Source organism: Poecile atricapillus, chromosome 12 (assembly GCF_030490865.1).
Source record: "Poecile atricapillus isolate bPoeAtr1 chromosome 12, bPoeAtr1.hap1, whole genome shotgun sequence".
NCBI classification, from domain to species: Eukaryota; Metazoa; Chordata; class Aves; order Passeriformes; family Paridae; genus Poecile; species Poecile atricapillus.
This window is the reverse complement of record NC_081260.1, coordinates 1065872-1093611: the sequence shown is the minus strand read 5'-3', so window position 1 is coordinate 1093611 and position 27740 is coordinate 1065872. Positions and strand designations below refer to the sequence as shown.

The 27740-nt window shown below is 55.1% G+C and overlaps 1 protein-coding gene across 7 annotated transcripts; it reads right to left on the bottom strand.

Annotated features, from left to right (window-relative positions):
• Nucleotides 1-799: 799 nt before the first annotated feature.
• Nucleotides 800-27410, bottom strand: LOC131583449 (H(+)/Cl(-) exchange transporter 5). 7 transcript variants are annotated; one of them, XM_058847549.1, is made up of 13 exons: nt 27326-27410; nt 17728-17877; nt 12313-12467; nt 11211-11310; nt 9686-9870; nt 9104-9226; nt 8475-8681; nt 7874-7954; nt 6667-7209; nt 5874-6060; nt 3965-4363; nt 2328-2544; nt 800-1461 (listed from the first exon to the last, which is right to left on the bottom strand). In XM_058847549.1, exons 2-13 carry the CDS (start codon nt 17858-17860, stop codon nt 1371-1373), a joined length of 2421 nt encoding a protein of 806 aa, XP_058703532.1. In that variant the 5' UTR covers nt 17861-17877; nt 27326-27410; the 3' UTR covers nt 800-1370. The 7 variants fall into 7 exon arrangements, with proteins under 7 accessions (XP_058703532.1, XP_058703530.1, XP_058703528.1 ...); XM_058847547.1 differs by lacking the exon at nt 27326-27410 and adding an exon at nt 24461-24479; XM_058847545.1 differs by lacking the exon at nt 27326-27410 and adding an exon at nt 19946-19965.
• Nucleotides 27411-27740: the final 330 nt, after the last annotated feature.

The following is a 27740-nucleotide window of genomic DNA, read 5'->3' as shown; positions in this document are numbered from 1 at the left end:
TGCAGGCTGAGGCAGCACATGAGGAATCCCAGCCATCTCCTGCTGCACAAAACCAGCACAGACCAGTCCGGGCATTTGTTCCCCAAGCAGAAGGAACTGGATCCGTCAGTGACATCTGCAGCTCTGAGCTGTCCAAGGACTGAGACGCCAGGGGAGCAGCAGAGCAGGGGCTGGATGGATCTGGAAGATCAGGAATCTGCCTTCTGATCCTTGGAAAGACAAGGAATTTGTACTGGAGGGGTTTTGAGAGGGATGGAGCCAGGAGCCCCCACTCCCATGAAACAACAGAGGCTGGTGAAGAGCATCAGCTCCCTGAGCATCCAGAACCTCCCAAATTGCAGAGAACAGGCAGAGTTTTATTTACAGGAAAACCAGCTGGGCAGTGCTGGCACAGGGACTGAGGAGCACCGGGGCTGGGTGGGGAGGGTTCCTGGCACGGCTGCTGGGAATGCTCCAGCTGGGATCCAGGGACAGCAGGGAACAGGGAACAGCACTCGTGTCCCCGCCTCTCCAGGGGGACAGGAGGAGGAGGAGGAGGAGGAGGAGGAGGTGTCCAACACCATCGGGGCTTGGGGAAGGGCAGGAATTCAGGACTCAGCCTCTGGGATCTTGGGGATGTGCTCAGGGGAAAGCAAGGAATCCTTGGGCATGGATCAGAGAAAGGGAGCAGGATGGGAAGACACCCATGAACTCTTCCTACCTCTTCCTTGGGGTTCTCCTGACAAGGCAGCGGCAGAATAATTAACACATTCACTAATTAATCAAAACCAGCACCTTCCCAATGAGAAATTCGGCCCAATTTTAAGGAGATGTGATGTGGGGGGTTTGTTTATTTGGGTTATTTTTCCTTCCTTCAGTCAAGCAGCCTCAGCCAGTCAAACTTTATTTTTCTTTCCCCTCTTTTGGCTTCCCAAGGTTGTGATTTTTCCCACGTGGACCCTGAGCCCAGCCCTGACCCTCTGCCAGCACCTCAGTACTGGAAAACCATCCTGCTCCTTCCACACCTCTGCAAGTGCACAAACACCTTGGCTTTTCCTCCCCACCTTTGTAACAGCAGCTCCAACAAAAGAAGAGGAGGAAATACAATTCTCTAACATTTTGTTTTTACTCCTTCATGGAATCTTTCCAACGTAACTTCACAAAAGCAACGTAAATAAAGTCTCTTTTTTTTTCTTCTAAAAAGAAGATTATGTTCCACAGATCCCGTAGTGCAATTGGTTATCTGGTACAAAAACAGAAAATATCTTCTTCAGCTCCATGGAGGAAAAGGCTGGAAACAGTTCCATGGTCTCAATAAAAATAGGAAAGTCTACCCAGGGTGGGTTAGAAAGTTCCAGGTGTGTGGGACACACAGTCCCTACAGTCTGCCTCTAGTTGAAGAGGATGGACTCGGGGTCCTGGTTGGCCATCTGTGCAATGTGCTTTAGCACATCCTTTTTGGTAATGATCCCCAGCAGCTTCCTGGAAAATGAAAAAACGTTTTTAATGCACCAACACCATCAGAAGGAACCCTGGCAGGGCCACTCGAGCCCCTTGGTGGTGCTGAAGAGTCTTTTGGGATTCCAAGTGCCACCCCACAGAAAGAACTGCCCCCTCTGAGGGTGGCAGAGCACTGACACAGCTGGGGCTGCCCCGTCCCCGGAGTGTCCCAGGCCAGGCTGGGCTGTCCCAAGTGCCTCTGGCAGGCAGGAGCTGCTGCAGTGCCCAGCCCCAGAGGATGGCAGGGCTGTCCCCCGTGCCCTGGGAGCAGGGCTGTGCCCTGGGAGCAGGGCTGTCCCCTGTGCCCTGGGAGCAGGGCTGTGCCCTGGGAGCAGGGCTGTCCCCTGTGCCCTGGGAGCAGGGCTGTCCCCTGTGCCCTGGGAGCAGGGCTGTCCCCTGTGCCCTGGGAGCAGGGCTGTCCCCTGTGCCCTGGGAGCAGGGCTGTCCCCTGTGCCCTGGGAGCAGGGCTGTCCCCTGTGCCCTGGGAGCAGGGCTGTCCCCTGTACCCTGGGAGCAGGGCTGTCCCCTGGGAGCAGGGCTGTCCCCTGGGAGCAGGGCTGTCCCCTGGGAGCAGGGCTGTCCCCTGTGCCCTGGGAGCAGGGCTGTGCCCTGTACCCTGGGAGCAGGGCTGTCCCCTGTGCCCTGGGAGCAGGGCTGTCCCCCGTGCCCTGGGAGCAGGGCTGTCCCCCGTGCCCTGGGAGCAGGGCTGTCCCCTGTGCCCTGGGAGCAGGGCTGTCCCCTGTACCCTGGGAGCAGGGCTGTCCCCTGGGAGCAGGGCTGTCCCCTGTGCCCTGGGAGCAGGGCTGTCCCCTGGGAGCAGGGCTGTCCCCCGTGCCCTGGGCTCTCACCCGTTGTGAGTCACCAGGCACTGGCGCAGCCCCAGCTTGCGGAAAATGTCCACCACGATCTCCATGGGTGTCTCGTCCGTCACCGTGAAGGGACTGAGGTCCAGGATGCTCCTGAGCTTCAGCACAGACGGGGAGCTCGGAGGCAGGTGGGGACAGTAGTCAGTGAAACAAATAATTGAGGTGCTCACGATCCCGTCCTGCTTCTTCCGGGCGTTGTCTGCAAAGGGAAATGTTTGATTCAATACCAGCACTCCATTTTCCGAACAAGAGCGTTCCCGTTCCTCAGCTCACATTTAATGGCCTTGGAGGTCCTTTCCTTCCCTTTGCCAGAGCTGTTCCCACCCCAGGAGGCTGTGATGGGTTCCCAGCCTCTCTTCTAAGGGAACCATGGAGTCATTAAGGTTGGGTAAAACCTTTAAGACCATCAAGTCCAAGTGCTGACCAGCACCACCACCGTGGTCACCACCAGCCCATGTCCCCAAGTGCCACATCCACACATCTTTTGAAGACTTCCAGGGATGGTGACTCCAGGGCAGCCTGTGCCAGGGCTGGACAATCCTTTCCATGAAAAAATTTCCCCCAATATTCAACCTAAACCTCACCTGGGCACAATTACAGGTCTTGTCCTGTCACTCCTCACCTGGGAGAACCTCCAAGGTCTCCAAAGTTCCACTGCAGGGGTGGGATCAGCACCTCAGCTTTGCCCAAAGCCAAGGCTCTGGCCAGGTAAATACAAGTTCTGGAGAACTTTTAAGCTCCCAGTTTTTAGAGGAGGTGAATAAAGTGCTTTGTGCTTTTATGAGTCACTGATTTGGGTCCCATGCAGGGCAATTAAAGGACTATTTTTAAGCACTCAACGACTGGCACAAGCTCCGTGGACGTCATCAGGGTCAGGACTGGAAAACAAGGACTGGCCTCAGACCTTCCCAGCAGTGCACACAGGTCCTGTGGGTACCTGCCACACTGCAATCTGCTATCAGCATTCCAAGGCTTCCTGGGAAGGGGCAGCCCAAACACCAGGCTGGATATTCAGAATGCTTTAGGATATTTGGGATATTTGACCATGAAAACCCAAATCCCATCCTGTGTGTCACTGTGCACAGCTTGGGGACAGGGCCACTCTCAATGAATCCCTGCAGATTCCAAGGAACCCAAGAGCAGAAACTCATGGTGGTACCACAGAAGGTGGGCAATGCACAAAATATCTTGATGCACTTGTTCCTGTCCTTTATTCCATGTTGTCCCAGGCCACCAGCCACAGGACAAGAGGACACAGCTTCAGGCTGTGCCAGGGGAGGTTCAGGCTGGACAGCAGCAGGAACTTCCTCACAGGAAAGCTCACTAACATTGGCAGGGGCTGCTCAGGGAGGTCTGGAGTTCCCATCCCCAGAGGTGTCCAAGGAAGGCCTGGACGTGGCACTCAGAGCTCTGGGCTGGGGATCAGACTCAAGTTGGACTCGATGACCCTGGAGGGCTTTTCCAACCTAAATGATCTCATGATCCTGTGATGAGCCACATCCGAGGCGAGCAGAGCCCACCCACGGCGCTCAGGGCTGCACCAGGAGGGTGTGACCCCCCAGGTCAGTGACAGCTGGCACCAAGGACAGCGCCTTCAGCCGGGCAGTGCCACCTCTTACCGATGGAAATGATGAGGTCTCTCCTGAGGACGAAGCCCACGAGGCGCTGCGACAGGCAGGACACCACCACGGGGTACCCGCTGTAGGTGGTGTTGCTGATGATGCTCTCCACGTCCTCCACGGTCATGGTGTCCTGCGTGATGACCGTCAGGGGCGTGTCCTTCTTGCGCGGCTGCATCACGTCCATGGCACGCGTCTTGTGCGAGAACTCCTCCTTGGCCTCCAGGAAGGGGTACCCGTTCAGGCGGATGTGAGCGTCGTAGATGCCCTCGCGGCCGATGGCGTCGGCCACCCACTTGCTGGTCATGGCCGCGGCCATCAGCGGCACGATGTACTCCAGCCCGCCGGTCAGCTCGAACATGATGACCACCAGTGACACCGTCATGCGGGTCACCCCCCCTGCCAACACAGCTTGGGTCACTCGGGGCCACTGCCAGCTGCACCAAACACCAGCACCAAACACCAGCACAGCTGCACCAGCACCAAACACCGGCACAGCCAGACCAAACACTGGCACAGAACACCGGCACCAAACACCGGCACGGAACACCGGCACAGAACACCAGCACTGACAGACCATACACCGGCACAGCCAGACCAAACACCGGCACCCAACACCGGCACAGAACACCGGCACAGAACACTGGCACAGAACACTGGCACAGAACACTGGCACCCAACACCGGCACAGAACACCGGCACAGAACACCGGCACAGAACACTGGCACCCAACACCGGCACAGAACACCGGCACAGAACACCGGCACAGAACACCGGCACAGCCAGACCAAACACCGGCACCAAACACCGGCACAGCCAGACCAAACACTGGCACCCAATACCGGCACCAAACACCGGCACCCAACACTGGCACCCAACACCGGCACGGAACATGGGCACAGACAGACCAAACACCGCCAGACCAAACACCGGCACCCAACACCGGCACCCAATACCGGCACCAAACACCAGCACCAGAACCTCTGTCCCCGCCACGGCACCAGGCCTGGCACAGAGCTCGAGGTGAGGTGCTGTCTCAGTGTGTTTTAATTCTGCCTCTGAGATTCAAGCCCCGAAGCTGCTCCCAAATCTTTCACAGGAGTTTTGCTCCAGTCCCCATTCCCCGAGGGGCACAGACCCCGCAGTGCTGCCCAGCACCAAACAGAACCATTAATGAAGGCAAAGCCTGTTTATCTTCCATCAATTCCATGCAAACAGCCCCAGCGGGGCCTGGGCTTGAAGGAACCTTGAAGTCAATCTCATTCCAACCCCTGACACCTTCCCCTGCACTGGGTTGCTCAAAAAAGGAGCACCCCCTCTAAAAAGGCAAAAGATGGGGTTTGGTGGCATGTTTTTAGATTATTTTTCCTGATAAAATATTCCCTCAGGAGCTAAACAGGTTCCACAGATGAGGGAACTGGGAATTGTGAAAGTGAAGTTCAGTCACATGCACCAGTCTCTCCAACTCAGCCAAGAGGAAGAAGTGTTACCAAAAAACAGAGCACTTAAAAGCAGAATTGCATCACAAGATTCAAGGCCAGAACAGGAAGTAAAAAAGGAGTTAAAACCCCAGAGGGAAATTCAAGTCCCTGGGCAGCCTCAGGAGCTCCCCAGTGCAGCTGCCGTGCCCAGCAGCAGGCTGGAGATGGCAGAAGCACCACCAGGAGATGAGTAACACACAGAACACCCAACTGCAGCGGTTCCTGGTGTTCCTGAGCTGACACCAGCTCTGATGGCCAGCCACAACCGCAGCTCTCCAACCACAGAATCACTACACTGAAATGAGATCATCTTTAAGGTCCCCTCCCGGCCCAGACCATGCTCTGGCTCAATGATTAAGGCTGGGGAAGATCTGTGAGATGAGGGATGGAGCTGTTCACCCACCCCTCCCCTGCCCAGCCCCGCTTACCCAGACAGGCGGCGGCGCCCACCATGGCGTAGAGGCCAGGGGTGATGCAGTCGGCCCCCTGGCTGCACCAGCCGCTGAAGATGGCCCAGTCATGGTGGTAAAAGGCCAACTGCTCCACAGCCACCCCCAGCAGCCGGCCCACGATGGCCCCCACGGCCATGCTGGGGATGAAGAGCCCCGAGGGCACCTGTGGGAACAGGGGTGGTGAGCAGCAGTGCCCTGACAGCACAGAGGAGGCTGCAACCTCAAACCACAGCGGGGCAGAGCCTCTGCTGGAGCTCAGCTGCAAGGGATGTTTGAAAAGTCATCTGGGCCAAGTTCCCTGCGCTGAGCAGGGACATGGAAACTGTCCATCAGCTCCATCCACTGCAGGAAAGCTCACACCTGGGAACTGCAGCTCCACAGGCTGCACCAAACAACTTCCAAAGCCTCTGAGCAAGGAACAGCTCCAATTATGCACTAACAAATTAAGACACTGATTGCTTTGCAATTAGCTCTTTCATCTAAATCATGTTATTTATCAAGAAAGCTCGAGGCAGGACAATTTAGGAGCATTCTGTGTCTGGAAAATGGGATGTGGAGCTGTGAGGCACCGGTTTTGTGACTGCACTGGTGCCCACACTCAGGCTGGAAGGTTTTTACTGCCCTCGGGTGAAGCAGCAGGACAAACAACAGCAGTCTGTCCCCTTCTGACAGAGCTTGGGGGGACACACGCCTGGTCAGGGAGGAAACAAAACTCTACATGTCCTGAAGAGCATGGGAAGAACACAAACTCCTTTCTGGGCAGCCTCACCTTCATGCCAAAGGTGAAGATGGTGATGAAGACCTTCATGATGAGGGCCAGCGCCAGCTGCCACATGGCGGTGTAGACGCCGGGGCCGGCGGCGCGGTCGGGCAGATCGTCCCCCTTGGTGCTGTTGAAGTCGTTCACGTACTCGCAGAGCTTGGAGGAGTCCAAGATGCCGCAGTCGTTGAAGAGCTCCGAGATGAGCTCGCTGGTGCTCATCCTGGTGTACTCGTTGGGGAAGGCCAGGACGGCCGTGATGGCCGTCACCACCAGCACCTCCAGCACCGGGTACCTGCCCAGCCGCGTCGTCTTGCGCCGCCTGCACCAGGCGATGTTGCTGCGGATGAAGAAGGCTCCCCAGAGCCCCCCGAATATCCCCAGCAGGATGAAGGGCACCAGCTCCAGCAGGTGCCACGGCATGTGGAACTCCACGTAGAACAGCACCAGGCGGCTGTTGCCGAAGGGGTTGATGGAGCGCAGGGTGAAGGCGGCGACCAGCGCGGCGAAGAAGGAGCGCCAGAGCGTCTTCAGAGGGAAGTAATAACTCACCTGGAGGGCAGAGCAAAGCACATTTGGCCACTTGAACACTTAGCATGGCCCCAGTGCAGGGAGTAAAGCCAGGACAGAGATCCATGAGCGCTGGCTCACTCCCTGCTCTCCAGCCAAGCGCCCCAGGCTTGCTCTGGAGCTCCGGTTCAATGGGGATCTCAGTGAGTGCGATGCGCCCTCGCCTGCAGCACGTGCATGTGCTCTCTGTGATCCCTGGAGCGACTCACTTGGGTAATAAAACCTGTTACACATCAGCCATGAGCTGAATTCAGGGAATTCTGTGGCTCTGCAAGGTCCAAAGTACCAAACAGCAGCGCCCGCCATCACTGTCACCTACTATTGCTCAGTTGAGCAAATCCATCCCCGCCTTCCTCTGAAATCCATCCTGGTACTCTCCCCTGAGCTAAGGAGCAATAATCCTTTCACATCCAGATCAACAGATTAAGGATTAGGTGGTCCTTGGGAAGAAAAGAGGATTGATAACCCAGAGAAGTTTGTTCCCAGCTACCCTGGGACACAGCTGGCAGGAGAGTGGAGAAGGGAAAAGGCCTCAAGCTGTGCCAGGGGAGGGTCAGGCTGGACTGAAATCAGGAGGAATTTCCCCACAGGCTGTGTTCCTAACCCACAGGGTAAGGTCTGCACTAAAGCAGCTTCCCAAGGTTACCTCCTCCAGGCTGAAGAGCACTCCTCCAATGGGAGCTCCAAAAGCCACAGAGACGCCGGCGGCAGCAGCTGCTGACAGCACCTGGGGGACACACAGAGGCACTCAGACCTCTCAGCCCTCACAGCCATCCCCCTTTTTGGCTTCGTCTTCACTTGAATTTGTACAACATTTATCTACAGCACAGTCAGCTAGGTCTGACCTGCTTTTAAACAGCAGGGAAATGGGGAGTGAGCCAATTCCCTCAGAGAGAGCTCCAAAAAAATAAATCAGTGTTAGGTAACAGCACCATGTACCCCAACACAGAACCATGCACCCCAAAACAGAGCCCTGTACCCCAAAACAGAACCATGTGCCCCAAAACAGAACCATGTACCCCAAAACAGAACCATGTACCCCAAAACAGAGCCCTGTACCCCAAAACAGAACCCTGTACCCCAAAACAGAGCCCTGTACCCCAAAACAGAGCCACATACCCCAAAACAGAACCACGTGCCCCAAAACAGAACCATGTACCCCAAAACAGAGCCCTGTACCCCAAAACAGAACCCTGTACCCTCAGCCCCAGAGCCCCAGCCCCTCCCCAGGCCGTGTCCCCACACACCTCCCTGCGCTTGGCCTCGTTCTTGCGGTACTTGGTGAAGAGGTGGCACAGGATGTTCCCACAGCAGCAGGCCACGTGCACCAGGGGCCCCTCCTTGCCCAGGCTCAGCCCCGAGGACACGGCCAGCACCAGCGTGATGGTTTTGATGACCAGCGTCCACTTGCCCAGGTAGCCTCTAATGATGAAACCACTTAAGATAGTTTTGATCTGGAAGTCAAGCACACAAAGCTCTACAGGCTTTCATTCAAGCCCTGGTCAGAGCTCCTGATTTACTGGGTGCTCCCATTCCTGCCCTTCCCTACAGCTTTCAAGAGCCCCCCTGAGCTATCCAAAGTGACAGTCCATGGAAATCTCTCTCCAGGCAAAGGCATGAGCAGCCACCTGAGTCCCTCCCTCAGGGCCACTATCCCTGCTGGAGGAGCAGCTCCTGCAGCAATGCCAAAACATCTGATTTTCCAAGGGACTGCACGGAGATTTTAGCATTAGACATGTTCCAAACAGCTTGGGAAAACGCCTGTGTATGAAGCCATCATCTAAAGTGGAATATATTATCTATCCCATAGCATGCATGTGTAAATTTTGGGTGGTGGATCCCTACCCCAGCTGGAAAACAACTCGCTCTCACTCACCTCTGGGATCCCTGAGCCACAGGCATAGGGAGCAAAGCCCTTCACCAGGAGCACAGCAAGGAGGGAGAACATCAAGGCCCAGATAACGTACATGAAGTAATTGAGGATATATGCAAAGGCCCCCTGAAACACAGAGGAAATTGCCAGAATCAGATGGCTTCAACTGAAACCACATCAGAGCTGGGCGCTGGAGTGAGCACAGGGAATCTGCAGGCCACCCCACAGAGTTACCAGCTAAAGATGCAGAGACCTGCCCCAAGTCTGAGGTTTCAAGGCCAGGTTCCATTTGCTGGGTTACCAATCCTGGCATTCCCCCAGAATGTTCATGGCCAAACCCCCTCCAACAGCACATCTGGGCACACCAGTGGCACAGAGCACCTGGAAATGGGGCAGGTTCTGCCTCCCCACATCCCCTCCAAGGACAACACCCACACAACCTGTGCATTGACACCCCCTCAGGACCCCAACAATGAACCACTGAACCACACAGAGCTCGGAATCCTGGTACCCACATCACCCCAGGGATGCTGCAGCCTGGGCAAACAGAATTCAGCAGCAAAAGCAGCTCCAGGCATTCATCACCTCTCCATGGCCAAGGATCAGCTGGGACCAGCTTTTCCACTCAGGGCACTTGTCCCTGTCGGTGAAGGTGGTGTTGGATTTCCAGCAGCAGTGCTCGTGGTTGAACCAGAACCCTGCCAAGCACACTCCTTCCTTCAGATCCGTCATCCAGTGGGCAGAGATGTCGATCAGACCTGCCAAGGAACCTGGGTTAAAGGGAAAAAAAGTCATTTAATGAGCAGATTCAAACACCTGAAGGTCACAGTGTGCCACACTGATTTTTAACTCACCTCTCAGCACATAGAGCACTGTGGATTTTCTGCCTACAACTCACTTCTATTCTATGGAGAGCTAAATGAGAGGATTTGCCTAATTTTGAATAATTTCAATACATTGAAAAGAGCAGGTCAGGAAACAGAGCATGGCTGCTGATGCTTCAAAAGCTCTCTGTGTTCAAACCCCCACCCCTGCAGCAGCAGCAATTAATTCTCCTCAGTAACTGTTTGTTAAGTACAGCACAGAGGCAGTGGGAGGGCAGAGAGGGATGTCCCACATTCCTGGGGGACTCAGACAAAATGTGTCACCAGGACCCAGGAGCTGCACCAACAACAGCAACATTGTGACAGGAATAACTCTGAATTTGGAGAAAACCTTTCCAACCCTAATTTAAAAAAAGAAAAAGAAAGGAGGGGAAAGTTACAACTGCGCCAAGTAAAACAAGGCAAGCAGAGCCAGCACAGAAGGAAAGTCAGGTTTTAAGAGGAAATTCAAGTCACTTTTGTTAGTAACTCCTCCAATCCCAAAACCCCCACAGCAAGGCAGAGGCCAGGGACCTCTGATCCATAGGAGCAAGTGGCAGCACAAGCTCCAGAGGCTGCAATAAACGTCCAGCAAATCCCCCAGTTAATGACCAACTGGCCAGCAGCCCTCCTAGGTAAACATTAACACCAGATTTCACTGCATCCCTCGTGACAGATGCTTGCTGCTTCCCATTGGGAAGATTTGTACCCAAGTGATTTATTCCTGCTGCCCCGGGGCCAAAGTTTGTTTCTAAGTAATACAAAATGTCTCAGCCAGCTGAATTCTGAAAGACACCTGGCTTCCAAGCAGCACCTCTCCCTTTTTATACCCAAGTATAGAAGGAAAGCCCCCCAAAAATAAGAAACTCTTGCTGGCAGCCCCTGGCATTAACCCCTTCAGTACCCGTGAGGAGCTTTTGACACAGACATTCTGAGCATTTTGATCAGCTCTGCATTAATGATCAAAATTTTTAATTTATTTCAGAGGTCTATGCCAGCAGCAGACCCAGAGCAGTGTCCAGGACACCTCTCAGCCTCAGTTTAGTATTTTGGCTTTGCATCAACACAGCCTCAAAGCACTTAAAAATAATTCCCTGTGAATTTACAAGGCAGCAGCAGAGCCCTCGGTGTCAGCACAGGCTCCCACTCCAAAATCCTGCTGCTCCAAGGATCTGCCAGGCCCTGGGAAGGAAGGGATCCTGATGCTGCAGTGCAGGAATTAGTTTTACCTGGAGGTTTGCTCTTACCTGCCAACAAACCAATGAGGAGCATCAGGAGCCAGCCAGAGAAGGCGTCGCTGACGCTGTGCAGCAGTGCCCAGGTGGACTCTTTGCTTCTGTTGGTGATCTGGGAAAGGGTTTGCAGGAAGAAACAAAAATCTGTGAGGACTCTGATCCAACGTGCTGTAAATGCTCTAAAGCTACTTGGTGACACCGTGACTGATCTGAGGGGGGAGAGAAAAAGCATCTGGCAGTGGCTGCTGCTACAGCTGGTGCAGCTCTGGCTGTGGGTGGGAGGATAGATCAAGGATCATGGAATCCCAGAATGGCTGGGTGGGAAGGGACCGTAAAGATCAGCCAGTACCACCCCCTGCCACGGGCAGGGACTCCTTCCACCATCCCAGGGTGCTCCAAGCCCTGTCCAGCCTGGCCTGGAACAGCTGCAGGGATGGGGCACAGCTGCTCTGGGCACCCTGTGCCAGAGTCCCGAGGACACCGACATGAGGGGTCACAGATTTAATGGCAGCAGACAGGAATGGCCCAGATGGAATTCCCAGGAGGAATGGGAGGGGGCACTGGTGGCACTGGGAAGTGTGAGGCAGCCCTGCCCCAGGTGCCCAGGATGGCTGAGGCCTGTCAGTCTCAGTGCTCCTGACAGGTCACCCCTGATATTCCCTGTGACAAAGAAAGGCAGGAGCAGGTGGGGACACGGGCACTTCAGCTAAAGCCCCCCTTGCATTCTGAGTAGATTCCTTTAATTGCAGACTGGTGAAGTCCTGGGAAGGAATTCTGGAAGAATTAAATTCAGTCTCCTCAAACAAAAAAAAGTCCAATAGAAAGAGCACCATTCACCAGTGCAAATGTGAGAGCACAAAACCAGGCTGGTTCTGCACTCCAAACCCCCATTTGGAATAAATCAAAGCCTTCAGAAGAGAAGCAGCAACCAATAGACTGCAACATGTTGGATTTAATGCTCCTTTTCCTCCAACTGAACTCTCAGCTCCCATCCTAAGGGCAACCCCTCCACCCCAGGGGTCTCTAGGGAGTGCCTCCCTACCCCAGCAAGAGTCACACGTTAGTTATCCTGCACTCAGAGCCAGTGAGGAGGGGAAGGAGGAGGGATTTTTACCTCCCTGTGCCTGTCTCGATCCCTGGACTTCTCTCGCACCCAGTCTATGGTGTTGAAATCTTCGTAGGTGCCCACACCGGGGAGAGGCTCCTCCAGGAAATCCATCATGGTGCTCGTGCTGTTCTTCCCTGCTCCATTACAGGAGGAAAAGCCTGCTGGGGGAGCAAGGGACAAAAATTGAACAGTTCTTAGTTTTGCCTCTTTTTGTAAAAAAAAACCAAACCAGAATTCATTTAGGAGGAAAAGCATGGATTTCAGTGGGAATAAAGAGTTAGTGAGGTGTGCCCTGAGCTGAATACCACAGGAACGCTTCTCCCTAAATCCAGGACTTGCCACGAGGATATTTTGCCATTTGAGGCAAGCAGATGGGAGAGGAGAAAAGGAACATTTAGGACTTCCAACAGAGCTGAAGGGTGTCCCAGGTGGATCTGGCAAGGATGAGAGCAGGATGGGAGCAGGGAAACAGGGAAAGCAAAACATCCAGTGGGGCCTGGGAAATAGAAAGTGGTGCCAAATGGGGGCTTGGGAAAACTCCAAACTGGGACTTGCAGCCTCCCTCAGGTGAGAACTCAGCCAAACCACTGGGGCTCCTGTTCAACCTGCTCCAGGCCCATGGAAAACAATGCTTAGCTTGGGTGTACATTCCCAAAACTCTGGTTCTGGAAGACACTGAGTGTTTGCAGTCATTCAGAGGGAAAAACAGAAGAGCAAAACCCAAAATCCAGTCAAAACTGATAGGTGGGGGGAAAGGAGGGTTAAAACTCGCAGGCAGAAGGATAATGGTTGATACTTGAGCATATTTAGCTTGCAGATATCACGGGGGCAAAGGTGTCTCCAGATGGGAAAAATAAGGAATGCAAAGAGCTGCCCTCTGCCCCACCATCTGAAGCAGGAAGGGAAAAGAGCTGTGAAGTCTTCCCAAACCCATCTCCCAGATTGCCACAGCTGCAGGAAAACAAGATGAGTCATGTACAGACCTGACAACCACCACAAAATAACCCACTTAAAGCAGCTCCTCGCTTCACTTGGGACAAAAAAAAAAGGTGGAGTTCTGCAGAGCTCTTCCAAATGCTGAGTGCACAGGCTGTGAGCCCCAACTGCACTGGGAGGAAAATGGGGCACATTTTCCGTGAGGAATCCCTGCTTTTAACAACATTTTTGAGACCAGCAGCTTTTGGAGATGTGAAATTAGTATCAAGGCTTCCAGAGATTTCCCCACTGAAATATCCCCCCAAGGAAATCCTGAATGATGCTCTCTACACCTGATGGATCAGAACCTCCTTGAATAAACCCTGCTGACACCAACACGAGCAAGGGGAGGACACTGAAGAGCCTGGAACTCCTCCCGGTGCTGCTCCAAGGACCTGGCACAGGTATCCAGGGAACAGAACCTCATCCTGAAGCAGTCCCAGCTGGAGCCCGGAGCAGGAGCTTTGTTCCCACAGAGGGATCATCTCTCCCAGAAGCACCCCAAACATCCCTCTCTGCACACTGCAGGCTCTCTCTAGATAGGCTTTTTTTCCTTTGCCAATCTACCAAAATCTTTCCTAAAGATAAAAGATACAGCTGTCCTGAAGAAAAGTACTAATGAAGGACAGTTAACCAAGCTAACAGAACACCCTGAGAAGAATTTTCTGCAAGGAGATGAGATCAGGCACATTCCATGCTCACTCTCCTGGAATAACTGCCCAGACCAGCGACTTTGAGCTGTCCTGGGAACATTCTCCCAGCTCAAAGTTTGCCCTGGAGCACCAGGAACCAGACCCTGAGGCACAAAGCAAGCACAGAGCTGCAATGACAGAGGGGCTGCAAGTCCTGGTACCCCCACAAGATCCTGATGGCACCTGCAGGATCCCTCAGGCACACCCCAGAGATCCCAGATCCCATTCCCATCCCCAGTGATCCCAGCCCCAGTGATCCCATCCCCAGATGGGATGGGCTGATCCCACTCCAGACCAGGCAGGTGCAGGTTGGAGCCTGATCCTGCTCTCCAGGATCCCCACTCAACCCAGCCTGCTCTCCTACAGCACCAGGATTTCTATTCCCAAAGGAGAATCCCGAGGTCTCCAGCCACACACAATTGTTCATTTGACAGATGATGATGAGAAAACATCTTTATATTTTTTTCAGGGGTAATCCAGAACTATGAAATGGCTGACAGCCATAAATATTTATAAAGATCATATTTCCTGCCTCAGCTTGCTGCAAATCAAGGATCCTAGGATTCCCAGACAGGAATAAAGGAGGAAAATGAGCTTTGTGATGCCCTGCCAAGACACATCCAAGATGATTGCACAGATCTCCCTGTTTGTAACATCCAGATCTCCAAATCAGAGACAGCGAGTGCAAAGTGACCCTGCTCGTTCCAAACAGCCATTTCTGTGTTCTGATCACTCCCCAGAAGGGGTTAATTAATGCTCCACTTCAGACCCTGCGGGCTCAGGAAAACCAGGCTGCACCTGGTGAAGTTCCAGGCTGTGCCACCCCACAAAGCCCCAGCGTTTGCTGATTGTCCTGCCGGGGCAAGGGGACAGCCACGGCACCCGGAGAGCTCCAGCAAACCCCAGAAATCAGGGGGGACACAGGCACAGTGTCACAAACAGCAGAAATCCCACAGCCCACCCAGCCTGACCCACCACCCTCATCCTGGCTCTGGAGCTGCTGCCCCACAGCGTGTGGGGACCCAGGGACATGGGGACAGGGGAACACAGGGACACATTCCCTTTGGCTCACATCTCCTCTTCCTCCCTGGAAGGGTCTCCTCACCCTGGCTCAGCTGCTCCCCATCCCACAGGAGCAGCTCCGGGGGTCTGTCTGTGCCATGGCCGGGTGCAGGGGGACATTCCTGGGACTCACAGCAGCACTTGGAGCATCCTCCTCCTCCTCCTTCTCCTTCTCCTTCTCCTCCTCCTCCTCCTTTTCCTCCAGACTCTGCCGGGGCTGATCCCGCAGCAGCACTCAGCCCTCCCCGCTCCCTGTGGCGTCACCGGCACCGTCACCAGAGCCAGCCCCTGCACCTGCCGGGGAACACCAGAGCCAGCCCCTGCCCCTGCCAGGGGACACTGTCACCAGAGCCAGCCCCTGCCAGGGGACAATGTCACCAGAGCCAGCCCCTGCCAGGGGACAATGTCACCAGCCCCTGCACCTGCCAGGGGACACTGTCACCAGAGCCAGCCCCTGCACCTACCAGGGGACACTGTCACCAGCCCCTGTGCCCACCAGGGGACACCTCTGGACCCCTCCTGCTGCTCCAGCTCGTTCCCGTGCAGGGCCCAGGGCTGGGGCAGCTCTGCAGGTGGGGTCTCACCTGAGCAGGGCAGAATCCCCCCCTGCCCACACTGGGGGTCACCCCAGGACACGGGGGGCTTCCAGCACCATGGCCAGGGCAAGCTGAGCTTCTGATCCAGCAAGAGCCCCCAGCCCTTCTCCCCAGAGCTGCTCTCCCAAGCCCTTCTCCCCAGAGCTGCTCTCCCAAGCCCTTCTCCCCAGAGCTGCTCCCCCAAGCCCTTCTCCCCAGAGCTGCTCCCCCAAGCCCTTCTCCCCAGAGCTGCTCTCCAGGCTGGATTTCCTCCTGCCATTACCCCCAGCCAGGTGCTGGCTCTGCTTCACCCACCAGCCACAGATCCACCAAACCCAACCCCTCAGCACCGAGGGACACCCAGACACACACTCCACTCCCCATTCCCCCCTGGGGATGCTCCTGGACCCCAGCCAGGGACACTCCCTGCTCTGCAGTCCATGCCCCCAGCTCTGCCCCAGGTCACCATGCAGCACAGGAAAACACATTTACCAACAGCCTCCTGACAGCGGTGGCTCAGTCACTGATGTACTGACAAACCCCTTTCCTTTCCCACCCAGCTGGCATTTTCCTTGCTGAATAACTCCCAGGAACACTCTTTGCTCACTGTCTTTCCAGCAGGCAGGCACTGGATTTTCCTTTTGTCCTCTGGGCACAGTCAGACTTCAAAGGCTCTCCCAGCTGGAGCCCCACGAGCAGCCTTTATCTCGCCTTTATTCAGTGCACACACAGCTCAAAGGGGCTGGAGATTAAGTTCCTCAGGCTCCAATTTGTTGGTGATAACTTGTCACTCAAGCATTGTCTGGGAGGCTGAAACTCTGCACACTCCCCACTTGACTTTGGTCTCACTGATAAAAGCTGCCGGGTTCTGTCTGAGGTCAAGGAGGAAGGCGGGTGAAGAAAGCAGGGGAGATGAGCCAGCTCAAGGCTCCCACTTCAATTTTAATTTAATGTTTCATTTAAGGTGCAGAATAAAGCTCGCTGCTAAATCCTGTTTGTGCTTATAAGCACCAGGAATCATTCAGGGTAAACTGAGCACTCAGACCTCTGATCATGGATCACAGAAAGGTTTGGGCCCAATGTCCAACCTGGCCTTGGACCCTGCCAGGGGCAGCCCCAGCTGCTCTGGGCACCTGTGCCAGGATCTCCCCACCCTTACAGGGAACAATTTCTCCTTAAATCTAACCTCGACCTTCCCTTTCTCAGTTCAAACCCATCCCTGTCACTACCTGCCTCAATTCTTGCCTTTAGAGCTCTAAGTGAGAAAAAGTTTTTAAATGCCACAGAGAAAAGGAGACTTTCAACCACTGAAACACTTTTGAGTCTTCCTCTGAAAGGGGGAGAGAACTTCAGCCACCACCTCCCAGCTGGGCCCTCACAGCTTCAGGTTTCACACCTGGCACCCCAACATCTGCCAGCAAACATCTGAAATCAGCAGGGGAAATTCACAGGGAGAACTGAAACTGGCATTTGGGCAAGGAGCTCTTCCCCCTTTAAAATTTCCTCTTTCACTTCAGTGTCATCTCCCCTGAGGACCTGAGCACCCTGTTAACAGAGAAAACCTCCTCCAGGGAAAGCAGATCCTTGTGGATTCATCCCTTCTCCATGAATTTCACTGCCCAGACTCAAGGAGAAGGAGGAGGAGGAGGAGGAGGAGGAGCAGAGCCTCTGGCCAGACAAGGGGTGGCAGGGGAAGCACCAAATCCTCTGTGCTGCCCCATGGAGAGATTCTCTCCACAACGGAAAACCTCCAAAATTACAGACATGCAGGAAGGGAAGGGAGGAGGCAGCCTGTGCTCACATCACAACCCTCAGAAGTGGCTCAGTGCTGCAATTCCATGGCACTCACATCCCTCCCTCCTGCCACTGCCAGCTCTTCTCCACAACAGCTACTTTGGGAAACTCCAGGAAGGACAAGCCTGAAGCCAGAGGATCTGCTCCATGCCACAGCCCAGGAGCCACACAGACAGCAATGCAATCCAGAACAGAACCCCACAAACTCTTCCCCCTGGTGCCTGAGCCATCCTGGCCAGTGGGACCCACACTGCAAATATTCCCATGAAATCCTATGCAAAGCCATCAGGGAACACAGAAAGGGGAGAGCTCGTGGGTGTTACCTCCCATCTCCCTGTCGAGCGGTGGGTCATCATCTGCCGTGGGGAAATCCATGGATGCTCCAGCTATTTCCAGCATATCCTCATCGCTGGTGGCGCTCTGCAAGCTCCCCCGATGATAGCTCTTCTGATCCATGGCCAGAGCTTCCAACCCTGCCAGCAAAGGGAAGCTTTTCAGAGCACAAGCAGCAAAAGTCATTTTCTAACCCAGCTGGACTGAGCAGTGACCCTGGAGAGGCAGAGGCTGCACTGCTCTCCTCCCGTGGGAAGGCTGGATGCAGTGATGTCACCTCAAGTTCAGCTGGAATTCCAGTGTTAGCCAGGCCAAGAGCCACTCCAATGTATTTATTAAATTACTCCACACCTGCTCTCAACAGGTTTGAAATTATTTTTTTTTTCTGGACCCCACCAATCTCAAGGAGCTGCCCATGCCAGATCATGACACGAGAGCCATTTTCTCTTCTCTTTTCCAGGATGGCAGAGGAACTACAAAAGCACAAGCTCTGAAAACGTAATAATAAACTGAACAGGGCGCGAAAAGGCAGATATGAGCCTCAGGAACAGCTCTTGTCACATGAAATTTTTGCATCTCTATGAGAAGACAGAATCATTTCACTTGGAAAAGACCTCCAAGACCTATGAGTCCAAACTGGGCCAAATCCCCACCTTGTCCCCATCCTAGAGCACTGAGTGCCACATCCAGGCCTTCCTTGGACACCTCCAGAGATCCCAAACCTCCTGGGCAGCCCCTTCCAATGTTAGCAAACTTTCCTGTGAAGAAATTCCTGCTGCTGTCCAACCTGAAGCTCCCCTGGCACAGCCTGAGGCTGCCCTGCTCCTGCTGGCCCTGCTGTTCTTGATGCAGGCCAGGTTGCCTACCTGCACTCCCTGCTGGCCATGTGCTCCTGCAAACACTGATCTTCCCCCAGAGAATGAAGAGAGAAACAAACTACACAGCTCAGACCTGTTCCAGGAAGGGAACTGTGCCAGCCAGCACTTCCCAACAGGCTGAATTACACACTCTACAAAAAACACTTCCTTCCCATTACACAAAAAAGCCACCACAGCACACACAGAAAGCCTTGGCACTGCACAGGGCGCTCTCTGCTGAGCCTTACACTGAGGAACACCACGTCCCTTAACTTTTAGGCCGTGTTTTCTCACTAAACTGCTGCAGAAGATCCTGGAAAAGAGGGAACCGAGGGGAGCTGGGTGCTTGGGAAGGCACAAGAGGAGCTGCACATCCTGAGACACACAGACAGCGCAGCCCGGAGAGCCGAGGGCAGGAGAAACCCGGGGATTCAAATTAGTATTTACCAGCTCCCCATGGAATAACTCAACTGAAGTACTGTGATGCTGTTCCAGTGAGCTGCTCCCAGGAGCACAGCAGATCCAGCTCCAGCTCCAGCCTGGCAGGCAGGGATGGCTCACTCAGCCTGGCAGAGAGCTCAGGGAACTGCCGGAGTCTCGGGGATCGTCTGCAGCATAAGGTGGTTTTACAGGGATTTTCCAATAAGAGTCAGTGTGTGTAAATATGTGGGAAATGGGTATTTGTATACAAAATCTGAATTTGTAGAATCCCAGAATGGCTGGGGTGGGGGGGATCTTAAAGTCCCTCCCATTCTATCTCCTGCCATGGGCAGGGACACCTCCCACTGCCCCAGGCTGCTCCAAGCCCCAGTGTCCAACCTCGCCCTGGGCACTGCCAGGGATCCAGATCCAGCTTCTCTGGGCAGCTGTGCCAGGCCTTCCCCACCCTCACAGGGAAGAATTTCTTGCTAATATTCCATCTAAACCCCCCTGCTTTGCACAGAAAGCAGCCACAGTCCCTGCTGGACCCTGAGCAACAGCACCTCCTGCTCCCCCTCAATCCCTCCCTGAGCTGATTCTCATTTACAGTTTTAAAACCCAAAACCACGGCAGCAAACACAGCACCTTCCATCCACAGCAGAGCCCGGGGAACACTCAGCAGCACAAGAGGACACACAGGATAATTCCATGCTCACTTCTGTCAGCTCGAGACAGAGGTTTAAGACACCTTTTCTTACCGAAACACTCCCTCTACAGGTGAGCGATGCCTTCTCAGGCACAAGGAATAAAATAAAATAAAAACCAGATGTTCTCATGCTTATCTGGATGTTCATTTACCCCAATTCTCCATCAGGGAACTGCTGTCTCTTTGCACAGGCAGTGCCAGAGCCCCCGGAGCTCTCGTACGTACCCCAGGGCTGCCGGTGTCCCCAAGGGCCGTGTGACACCATCGTCCTGCAGCTGCTCCCATCCACGTCCCCCGTGCTGCTGCTGCCCACGGGAAAGGGAAGCAGCAAAGCAGAACCCAGCAGGGTCCCCACGCCACCGCCTGCGAGTGACTCAGGACAGCGCTGGCAGCAGGAAGCTGGAGCCTCTCTGCCCTCCTGCCAGGACGCTCGGCCCTCATTCCCAATCCAAAACTGAGCATTCCGAGGTTTTCTCCTGGTTCCAGGTTTCGGTGTCACCGGCAGAGGGGATCCCTCGGTGTGGCTGTGACAGCTGTCCCAGTGCCAGCGTGGCAGCAAGGGATGGCAGCGGGGGATGGCAGCGGGGGATGGCAGCGGGGGATGGCAGCGGGGGATGGCAGCGGGGGATGGCAGCGGGGGATGGCAGCGGGGGATGGCAGCGGGGGATGGCAGTGGGGGATGGCAGTGGGACTCGGAGCCCTTCCAGCACACGGGCTCCAGGGTTTCCCACCCAGAGCACGCAAAAAGCTCCCACGGAATTCTCTCCTCCCTATCCCAGGACAGAGAGGCTCAATCCCAGCTCCACATGGACATCACAGCAGGAAAACCCTGCCAGGAGCAGGCAGCAATCCCAGCCAGCCACCTCGGGAGCCAGTTTACCACCTAGTGGCTGTTTCCTCCGGGAAACCAAAAACCTGGATCACAGCACCTGGGGTTCTTTAAAGATCAGCAAATCTAAGCTCAGCTTTGACAGCTCAGGGCTCTCCTTCCTCCCCAGCCCCTCGTGGTTCTCAGGCACATCCCTTCCCACAAGTACGAGACCCACTGGCGTTACAGACTGGGAAAAACTGCAGAATAAGCCAACTGTAACTGGAAAAAAAAATAAATAAAAGGAAAGGAGGAAAAAATGTAGCATTTGGCTGTTGTGTCAGTCAACACTCGTGGTGCCTGGCTGGGAGCCAGCAGAGCCAGGATTTCACAGTCCTGGCATGGCTTGGGTTGGAAGGGACCTTAAAGCCCATCCCACCCCTGCCATGGGCAGGGACACCTTCCACCCTCCCAGCTCCATCCAGCGTGGCCTTGGACACTGCCAGGGACAGGGAGTCCACAAACCTCTCTGGGCAACATCATCACTCTACAGGCTCCCAGCAACACTAAAAAATCCCCACATTTCCCATCCTGAGCAAAGGAAGGGACTCCATGAGGATGGAACTCCACCTATGTGTGAACTAAGGGAGCTGGTTTGGATTTTGCTGTTTTCCAATCCTCCAGACACAGAACCCTCCACAGGAGGAGCTGAACTGAGAAGCCTCGTGCACAGCTGTGCTGCCAAACCAATGCTCCAGGGAGGGGCCAGCCCTGTGTGCCCACGCTGTCACAAAAGAGACAATGATTTGCCACAGGCAGGTCCAAGACAATGTTATTTTTCCAAGCCATTCTCTCCTCCTATTCCCTGTGCTGTCTGAAGTGACCACAACCAGCCCTAGCTTCGCTAGAGAGGAAATTACACCGAATTTCCAAGGGCCTGGAGTGACAGGACAGGACATGGAGGGACGGCTTCACCCTGGCAGAGGGCAGGGATGGATGGGATATTGGGAAATTGGGATATTGGGAAGGAATTCCTCCCTGTGATGGTGGGCAGGACCTGGCACAGGATGCCCAGAGAAGCTGTGGCTGCCCCTGCATCCCTGGAATATTCAAGGCCAGGTTGGACAGGACTTGGAGCAACCTGGGATAGTGGAAGGTGTCCCTGCCCATGGCAGTAGAGGGTCTTCAATTCAGCCCAAACCATTCCAGGATTCTCTGGCAGCTCCATTCCCAGGCTGGCCACGCTCCCCAGCCTCGCAGCAGTGCAGGAGCAGGGTTCTGGAGAAGCTGTCCCTCCTGGGCCAGGGGCACAGAGCTGTGCTGACCCCTCCAGCACAGGCAAACACATCCTGGGAATGCTGGTGTGCAGGGCCAGGGCTCTCCAGCCATGCCAGCCCCAACAATAGGAGGCTTGAGAGGAACTGGGAATTCTACCAACAAGGCTGAACACAAAGACTTGCATTGTTCAGGGCTCCTCTGGGGCTGTTTCTGATGTGTGCTCCCCTGGGAGCCTGCAGGCTCTGCTCTGCCAGCCCTGCAGCAGGGCACCAGGGGCTGGGCAGAGAGCAGCACACACAGCCTGGGGCTCACGGGGGGCTGTGGGACCTGCTGCCATCCCAGGGAGCCCCTCATCCTCACATCCACACCAGGACCCTCTTCTGGAACAATCCACCATCCCACAGAGCTGCTGGCCCTCGGCCTGGGTCACTGGGATACCCAAAGAGAGGCAAAGAGCAACTCACCCATCCCAAAACCACCCCAGCAGCTCCAGCAGCACGTACAGACCGAGGTGAGCACACAGATGTGCCCAAAGACACCACCAGCCCTGTCCAGAACCAGCACCAGCCCTCCAAAAGTCAAAATAAATGTTGTTTAACACAAATCCAGCCGAGCTGGGAGCACTGGTACATCACAACTCAGAATCAGGAATATCTCTTGCTTGCTTACTCACAGGTATCTGCTCCATCCATTTATTTCATTGAAAAAACCCTCTTTTTTACCTCCTAAACTTTACATCATTACCATTTTAGCTCTCACTTAAAAAGCCACGATCTCAGCTCAGCCACCTCTTGCCAGGAGTTTCCTCACAACTACTTCCTTTCCTTTTGCTTAATGTTTTAACTAAAACCAGCTCAACATGAAAATGCCCAAGACCAAAGTTACAGGTAGTTTGTGATCAGTTGAGGGGAGGCTGCCACTGGACTCTGAACTGTCTTTTCCAGACTAAATCCAGCTCTTTACAGCAGTTTCCACACTCAAACACAGTATGAACCCTGATTCTCCAGGGCTCCTGGGCTGTTTGGGAATCCAGGGTGCAGGAGGATCACCCTGTTTTCCCAATATTCCTGTGTGGCTGCCAAGCCATGAGTGCCAGGTGCCACCCAGGGCCAGCCAAGCCTGCATGCCACCCAGCAGCTGTCACCTGGGCACACGGGAGTGTCCCCAACACTGACCCAGCCCAAACAAACAGGGCTGGATTCCATGTGGAGCATCCAGGACAATGGCCTGCATGCAAATGAGATGGTAATGACTCGAACCACGGAATTCCAGAATGATTGGGGTGGGAAGTGACCTCAGTGTTCATCACCTACCACTATCCCAGGTTGCTCCAAGCCCTGTCCGACCTGGCCCTGAATATCCCAGAGATCCAGGACCAGCCACAGCTTCTCTGGGTAACAAGAGAATTCTCTGCTTCCCAAATAAGTGAGTTACTGGTTTGTGGGTTTGTTCTTTGTAAGCTCATTCCCATTTTGCAGGTTATAAATGTCTCTGCTGGAGTGACACCCTGCTCACCACCCAGAGGATCCACACCTTTGGATCACGTGCCTTACACTTATCCCATTTTTCCCATATCTATGTGTAGTTACTTTCCTGGAATTCAAAAGGAAAAGGGATCTGCTGTTACAGATCTAACAGAGAAAGCTGATGCCCAGAACTGTGCCAGACAAAAAAAAATCCAAATAACCACTGATAAAATACCATCTCACCTCAAACACCAACTCTTTTTTCCCGTTTTTCTTTCTCCCTTACTTGTTTTAAGGACTACCATGGCCACAAAAGCAAGGCCTCAACAGATATTTCCAATTATATTTTATAGTCCAGTTTAGTGTCAGGCTTGCATCAAGTCCCAGCTGGAAACCTGTCATTCCATACTTTGTGAACACCCAACTGGATCTATTCCAGCACAACATCTTTCCCTTTTGGTGTTCTTCTTAGGAGACACCTCAATCCAAACAGCACCACATGGAACCAGCTCCAGACTCATTCTGAGGAGAACTGAGCTCTGCCCCTCGCTCAGCACGGCAGAAAACCCCCACAATACTGAAATATGGTCTACAAGAGGTTTAACAGGGGATTTTCAGGCACAGAGAGAACACAAAACACCCAACTTGCACAAAATCCTCATTGAGAACACGCTGGGAAAGCCTCCCAGGCAAGGGAAAGGGTCAGGGGAGGAGAGCCAGAGCCCAGGGCTGCTGCTAAGCCTCTGGGGAGCCACGTGGATGACCCAGAGCTGCTCCCAGCTGCAGTGGGAATTACACCAGGGACCTTCCCAAGCCCTCCCTCTCCACAAAATCCATCCCAGCTGCTCAGCACACGACATGGAGATGATTTTATACACTTTTATCAAACCACAGGATCTCATTCCTCTCACAGGCACCTCCTTGACCTGAACTCTAAACCCTCCTTCCTTGCTGATGGTGAAGAATCGAACAGAAGTTCCTGGAGAAGGAAGGAAGGAGTAAAGGCAGCCCTTTGGAAGTGCTGGATCACAGCCCAGCAGCTCTGAGCCCCACAGCACCGAGGCAGAACAGGCTGGCACAGCAGCACAGGGCCAGCACAGCAATGGAGCACAGCACTCTCCAGGCTCATTGAATTTCCAGGGATGGTTCCAACCTCCTCCCAAAGCAGGACCCACATTCCAACCTCACCTTCCACCCAGCAACAGCGCAAACTGGGACATTTCTGCATCCAAATATTCTGCAGGAAAAGCCATGAAGAGGAAAAGGGACTGTTAAGAAGAAAATCAGGGATATGATGGAAATATCCCACCCCAAAATGCTGCCAGTTGCACCAAAGTGCTCAGCTAGGCTTGCTCCTCTCCCCAAACTCCAGGGACAACTGCAGCATCCTTGTTCCAACTAAAACACCTATTCATCCACAGAGAGCAAGGAATGGTGGCTTAAACTACCAGAGGGCAGGGTTATGGGGGAGAAATTCTTCCCTGGGAGGGTGGGCAGGCCCTGGCACAGGCTGCCAGAGAAGCTGGGGCTGCCCCTGGATCCCTGAAGGTGTCCAAGGCCAGGCTGGACAGGGCTTGGAGCAGCCTGGAGTCCCTGTCCCTGGCAGGGGGTGGGACTGGATGGGCTTTAAGGGCTCCAAAGCATTCCATGACCTGTAAATCCAGGGCTCCCAGTCCCAGAGCCCTGCACGTGAGGCTGTGCTGCAGCACCAGGAGTGGGCTGTTATCCCAGAGGGAGACGTTAAAGGCCTGATGTACAGAACCACTCACACCCTGCTGTCACCTGCACTCACACCTGTCCTGTCACCTGCACTCACACCTGTCCTGTCACCTGCACTCACACCCTGCTGTCACCTGCACTCACACCTGTCCTGTCACCTGCACTCACACCTGTCCTGTCACCTGCACTCACACCCTGCTGTCACCTGCACTCACACCCTGCTGTCACCTGCACTCACACCTGTCCTGTCACCTGCACTCACACTCTGCTGTCACCTGCACTCACACCCGTCCTGTCACCTGCACTCACACCTGTCCTGTCACCTGCACTCACACCTGTCCTGTCACCTGCACTCACACCCTGCTGTCACCTGCACTCACACCCGTCCTGTCACCTGCACTCACACCTGTCCTGTCACCTGCACTCACACCCTGCTGTCACCTGCACTCACACCTGTCCTGTCACCTGCACTCACACCCTGCTGTCACCTGCACTCACACCCGTCCTGTCACCTGCACTCACACCCTGCTGTCACCTGCATTCACACCCGAATCCAAGCTGCTGGCCAAACCTGCTGGATGAGTCTGTGCAGGGTCAGTCAGAGCCAGCCCTCGCCTGTCTGGGCAGCCTGGGCTGTAGACAGTCCTGGCCAGCTCCCAGAGCAGCCAGGGGACATGGGATGACACTGCAGGGATGAACTCGGGGTGAGCACGCTCCAGGTGAGGAATCCAGGGGCCAACTTGCCCTCCCTGACCAGCAGCCACCCCCAGCTGGAGACACAGCTTGCACAACGAGGAGGGAAGAGGAAAATGAGGGATTGTGACAGAGGGAAAGATTTGGGGAAGGGAGGATGAAGGTAGATAAAAGTCACAGGAGCACAAATCCAAATCTCTAAAGAGATTTTGGTGCAGCCAAGTGTGAGGTCACACCCCCCAGCCCATTCCCTGCCCCATGCACAGGGTGGGGGCCATTCCCAAGGGTGGCTCAGCACAGCCAGCAGATGATTTTGCTGCTGCAGCCCAAAGAATTGAAAACAATTCTCTGTTCTACACAAGCACCACCCATGCAGCACGTGAAAACAAAAACAATCCTGTTTTTGAGTCCTCGTGGGAATAAAGGGAGTCACAAGAGCAGCAGTGTCTGCCAGCCATGTCCCCACAGCCTCTCCCAGTCCTGCCCCACAGACCCCTGAGCCTGGAACAGAACCACCAACACCTGGAAAATCCCAAAGTGTGCATTCCACAAACACCTGCTCTGATCAGATGCAAAGAGCTGAATAATTCATTTCATTCCTGCTGCAAAAACCTGAGGAACAAGCCCCAGGATTAAGGAAGGCTTTAAAGCCTGGACAAGCCAAAGCTCACAGCATCCAGAGTACCACAGGATTCCCAGATTCCAGCTGCTCTATTCCTGGAGGTTCCTTCAGAGAGGAGTTCTCCTTGAGCACCCAAACAGACCCAGAGGGACACCAGCTCCATCCACCCTGTGCACTGCAGCAGGGACAGGCAGGAGGGAATCGAATTGAATCCCATCTCATCCCATCCCATCTCATCCCATCCCATCCCATGGATCCCATCCCATCCTCTGCCCCCGGGCCCGGCATTCCCCCCCGGAGAGGTCAGTGACCATTCCAGAGGGTCATTTATCCATTTATCCATCCAGCAAGCTGCATCAGTCCCTTCTGCCAAGGAGCAGCAGCTCCTGGCGCGGCTCTGGCAGCTGCTGGAGCTGCTGGATGAGAAGCAGGGCAGCAGGCGGGGGAGCCCAGCCGGGACACGGAGCCTTTCCCAGGCTGGGCTGTGGGGCAGGGCCAGCCCTGCACCCGGAGCAGGGGAGCTGCGGGCACTTCCCGCGGGACTCACAGGGTCACACAAGGCTTTGGGGCTAAAAGGGACCTTAAAACTCATCTGGTACCACCCCAGCCATGGCAGGGACACCTCCCACTGTCCCAGGAGCTCCAGCCCCAGTGTCCAGCCTGGCCTGGGACATTCCAGGGATCCAGGGACAGCCCCAGCTGCTCTGGGCACCTGTGCCAGGGCCTGCCCACCCTGCCAGGAACAATTCCTGCCCCATATCCCATCCATCCCTGCCCTCTGGCAGTCACTGCTGCAGCCAGGCAGCGACGGAGGATCCGCAACCCTCAGACCCCGCCGAGAGTTTCCACCGGCCCCTTCTGCAAAGCTCGCGGCGCGGCGGCCGCGTTCCGCCCCCCAGGGCCCGGGGCGCACACCGGGAGGGGAACAGGCTGCGCTGCCGCCGTCTGAGCTCCCCCGGCTCTGCTCTGCCCCGTCCCTGTCCCTGTCCCCGTTCCCGTCCCCGGCCCCGCTCCGGTACCTCCGGCCCGGCCGGTCCCTGGCGCGGTGCCCGCGGCCCCTCCGGCGCTGCTCCGGCGGGGCGGGCGGAAGGGGCGGGGCTGTGTGAGGGGGGTGGTCAGTGAGGCCACGCCTCGCGCGTGAGCGTTGGGAGCACGGGCGGACCGAGCCGGCGCCATCTTGGGTGAGGGCAGCGCGCTCTTAAAGCGGCAGCGCCTCGTTCTGCGCGGCGGGGACACGGCGGGGACACCGGCACCGGGCTCTGTCCTGTCCTGTCCTGTCCTGTCCTGTCCTGTCCTGCCCTGCCCTGCCCTGCCCTCTCCTTCCCATCGCTCGCACCCCACCTCGGACCCCCGTCACTGTCACAGCCTCATCCCCGGTCCCCCAGCAGAGAGTGCCCATCACTGACCCATCACTGACCCCTCCCCAGAAGAGCT

Bases quoted from the DNA above. Each gene is read 5' to 3' on its own strand.
- LOC131583449 (XM_058847549.1), bottom strand. From the start codon at position 17,860: ATGGATCAGAAGAGCTATCATCGGGGGAGCTTGCAGAGCGCCACCAGC. The intron at 12,468-17,727 runs GTAACACCCACG...TTGCTCCCCCAG, and splicing joins GCTCGACAGGGAGATGGGAG to CAGGCTTTTCCTCCTGTAAT. The intron at 9,871-11,210 runs GTAAGAGCAAAC...CCTTTAACCCAG, and splicing joins CCTCATTGGTTTGTTGGCAG to GTTCCTTGGCAGGTCTGATC.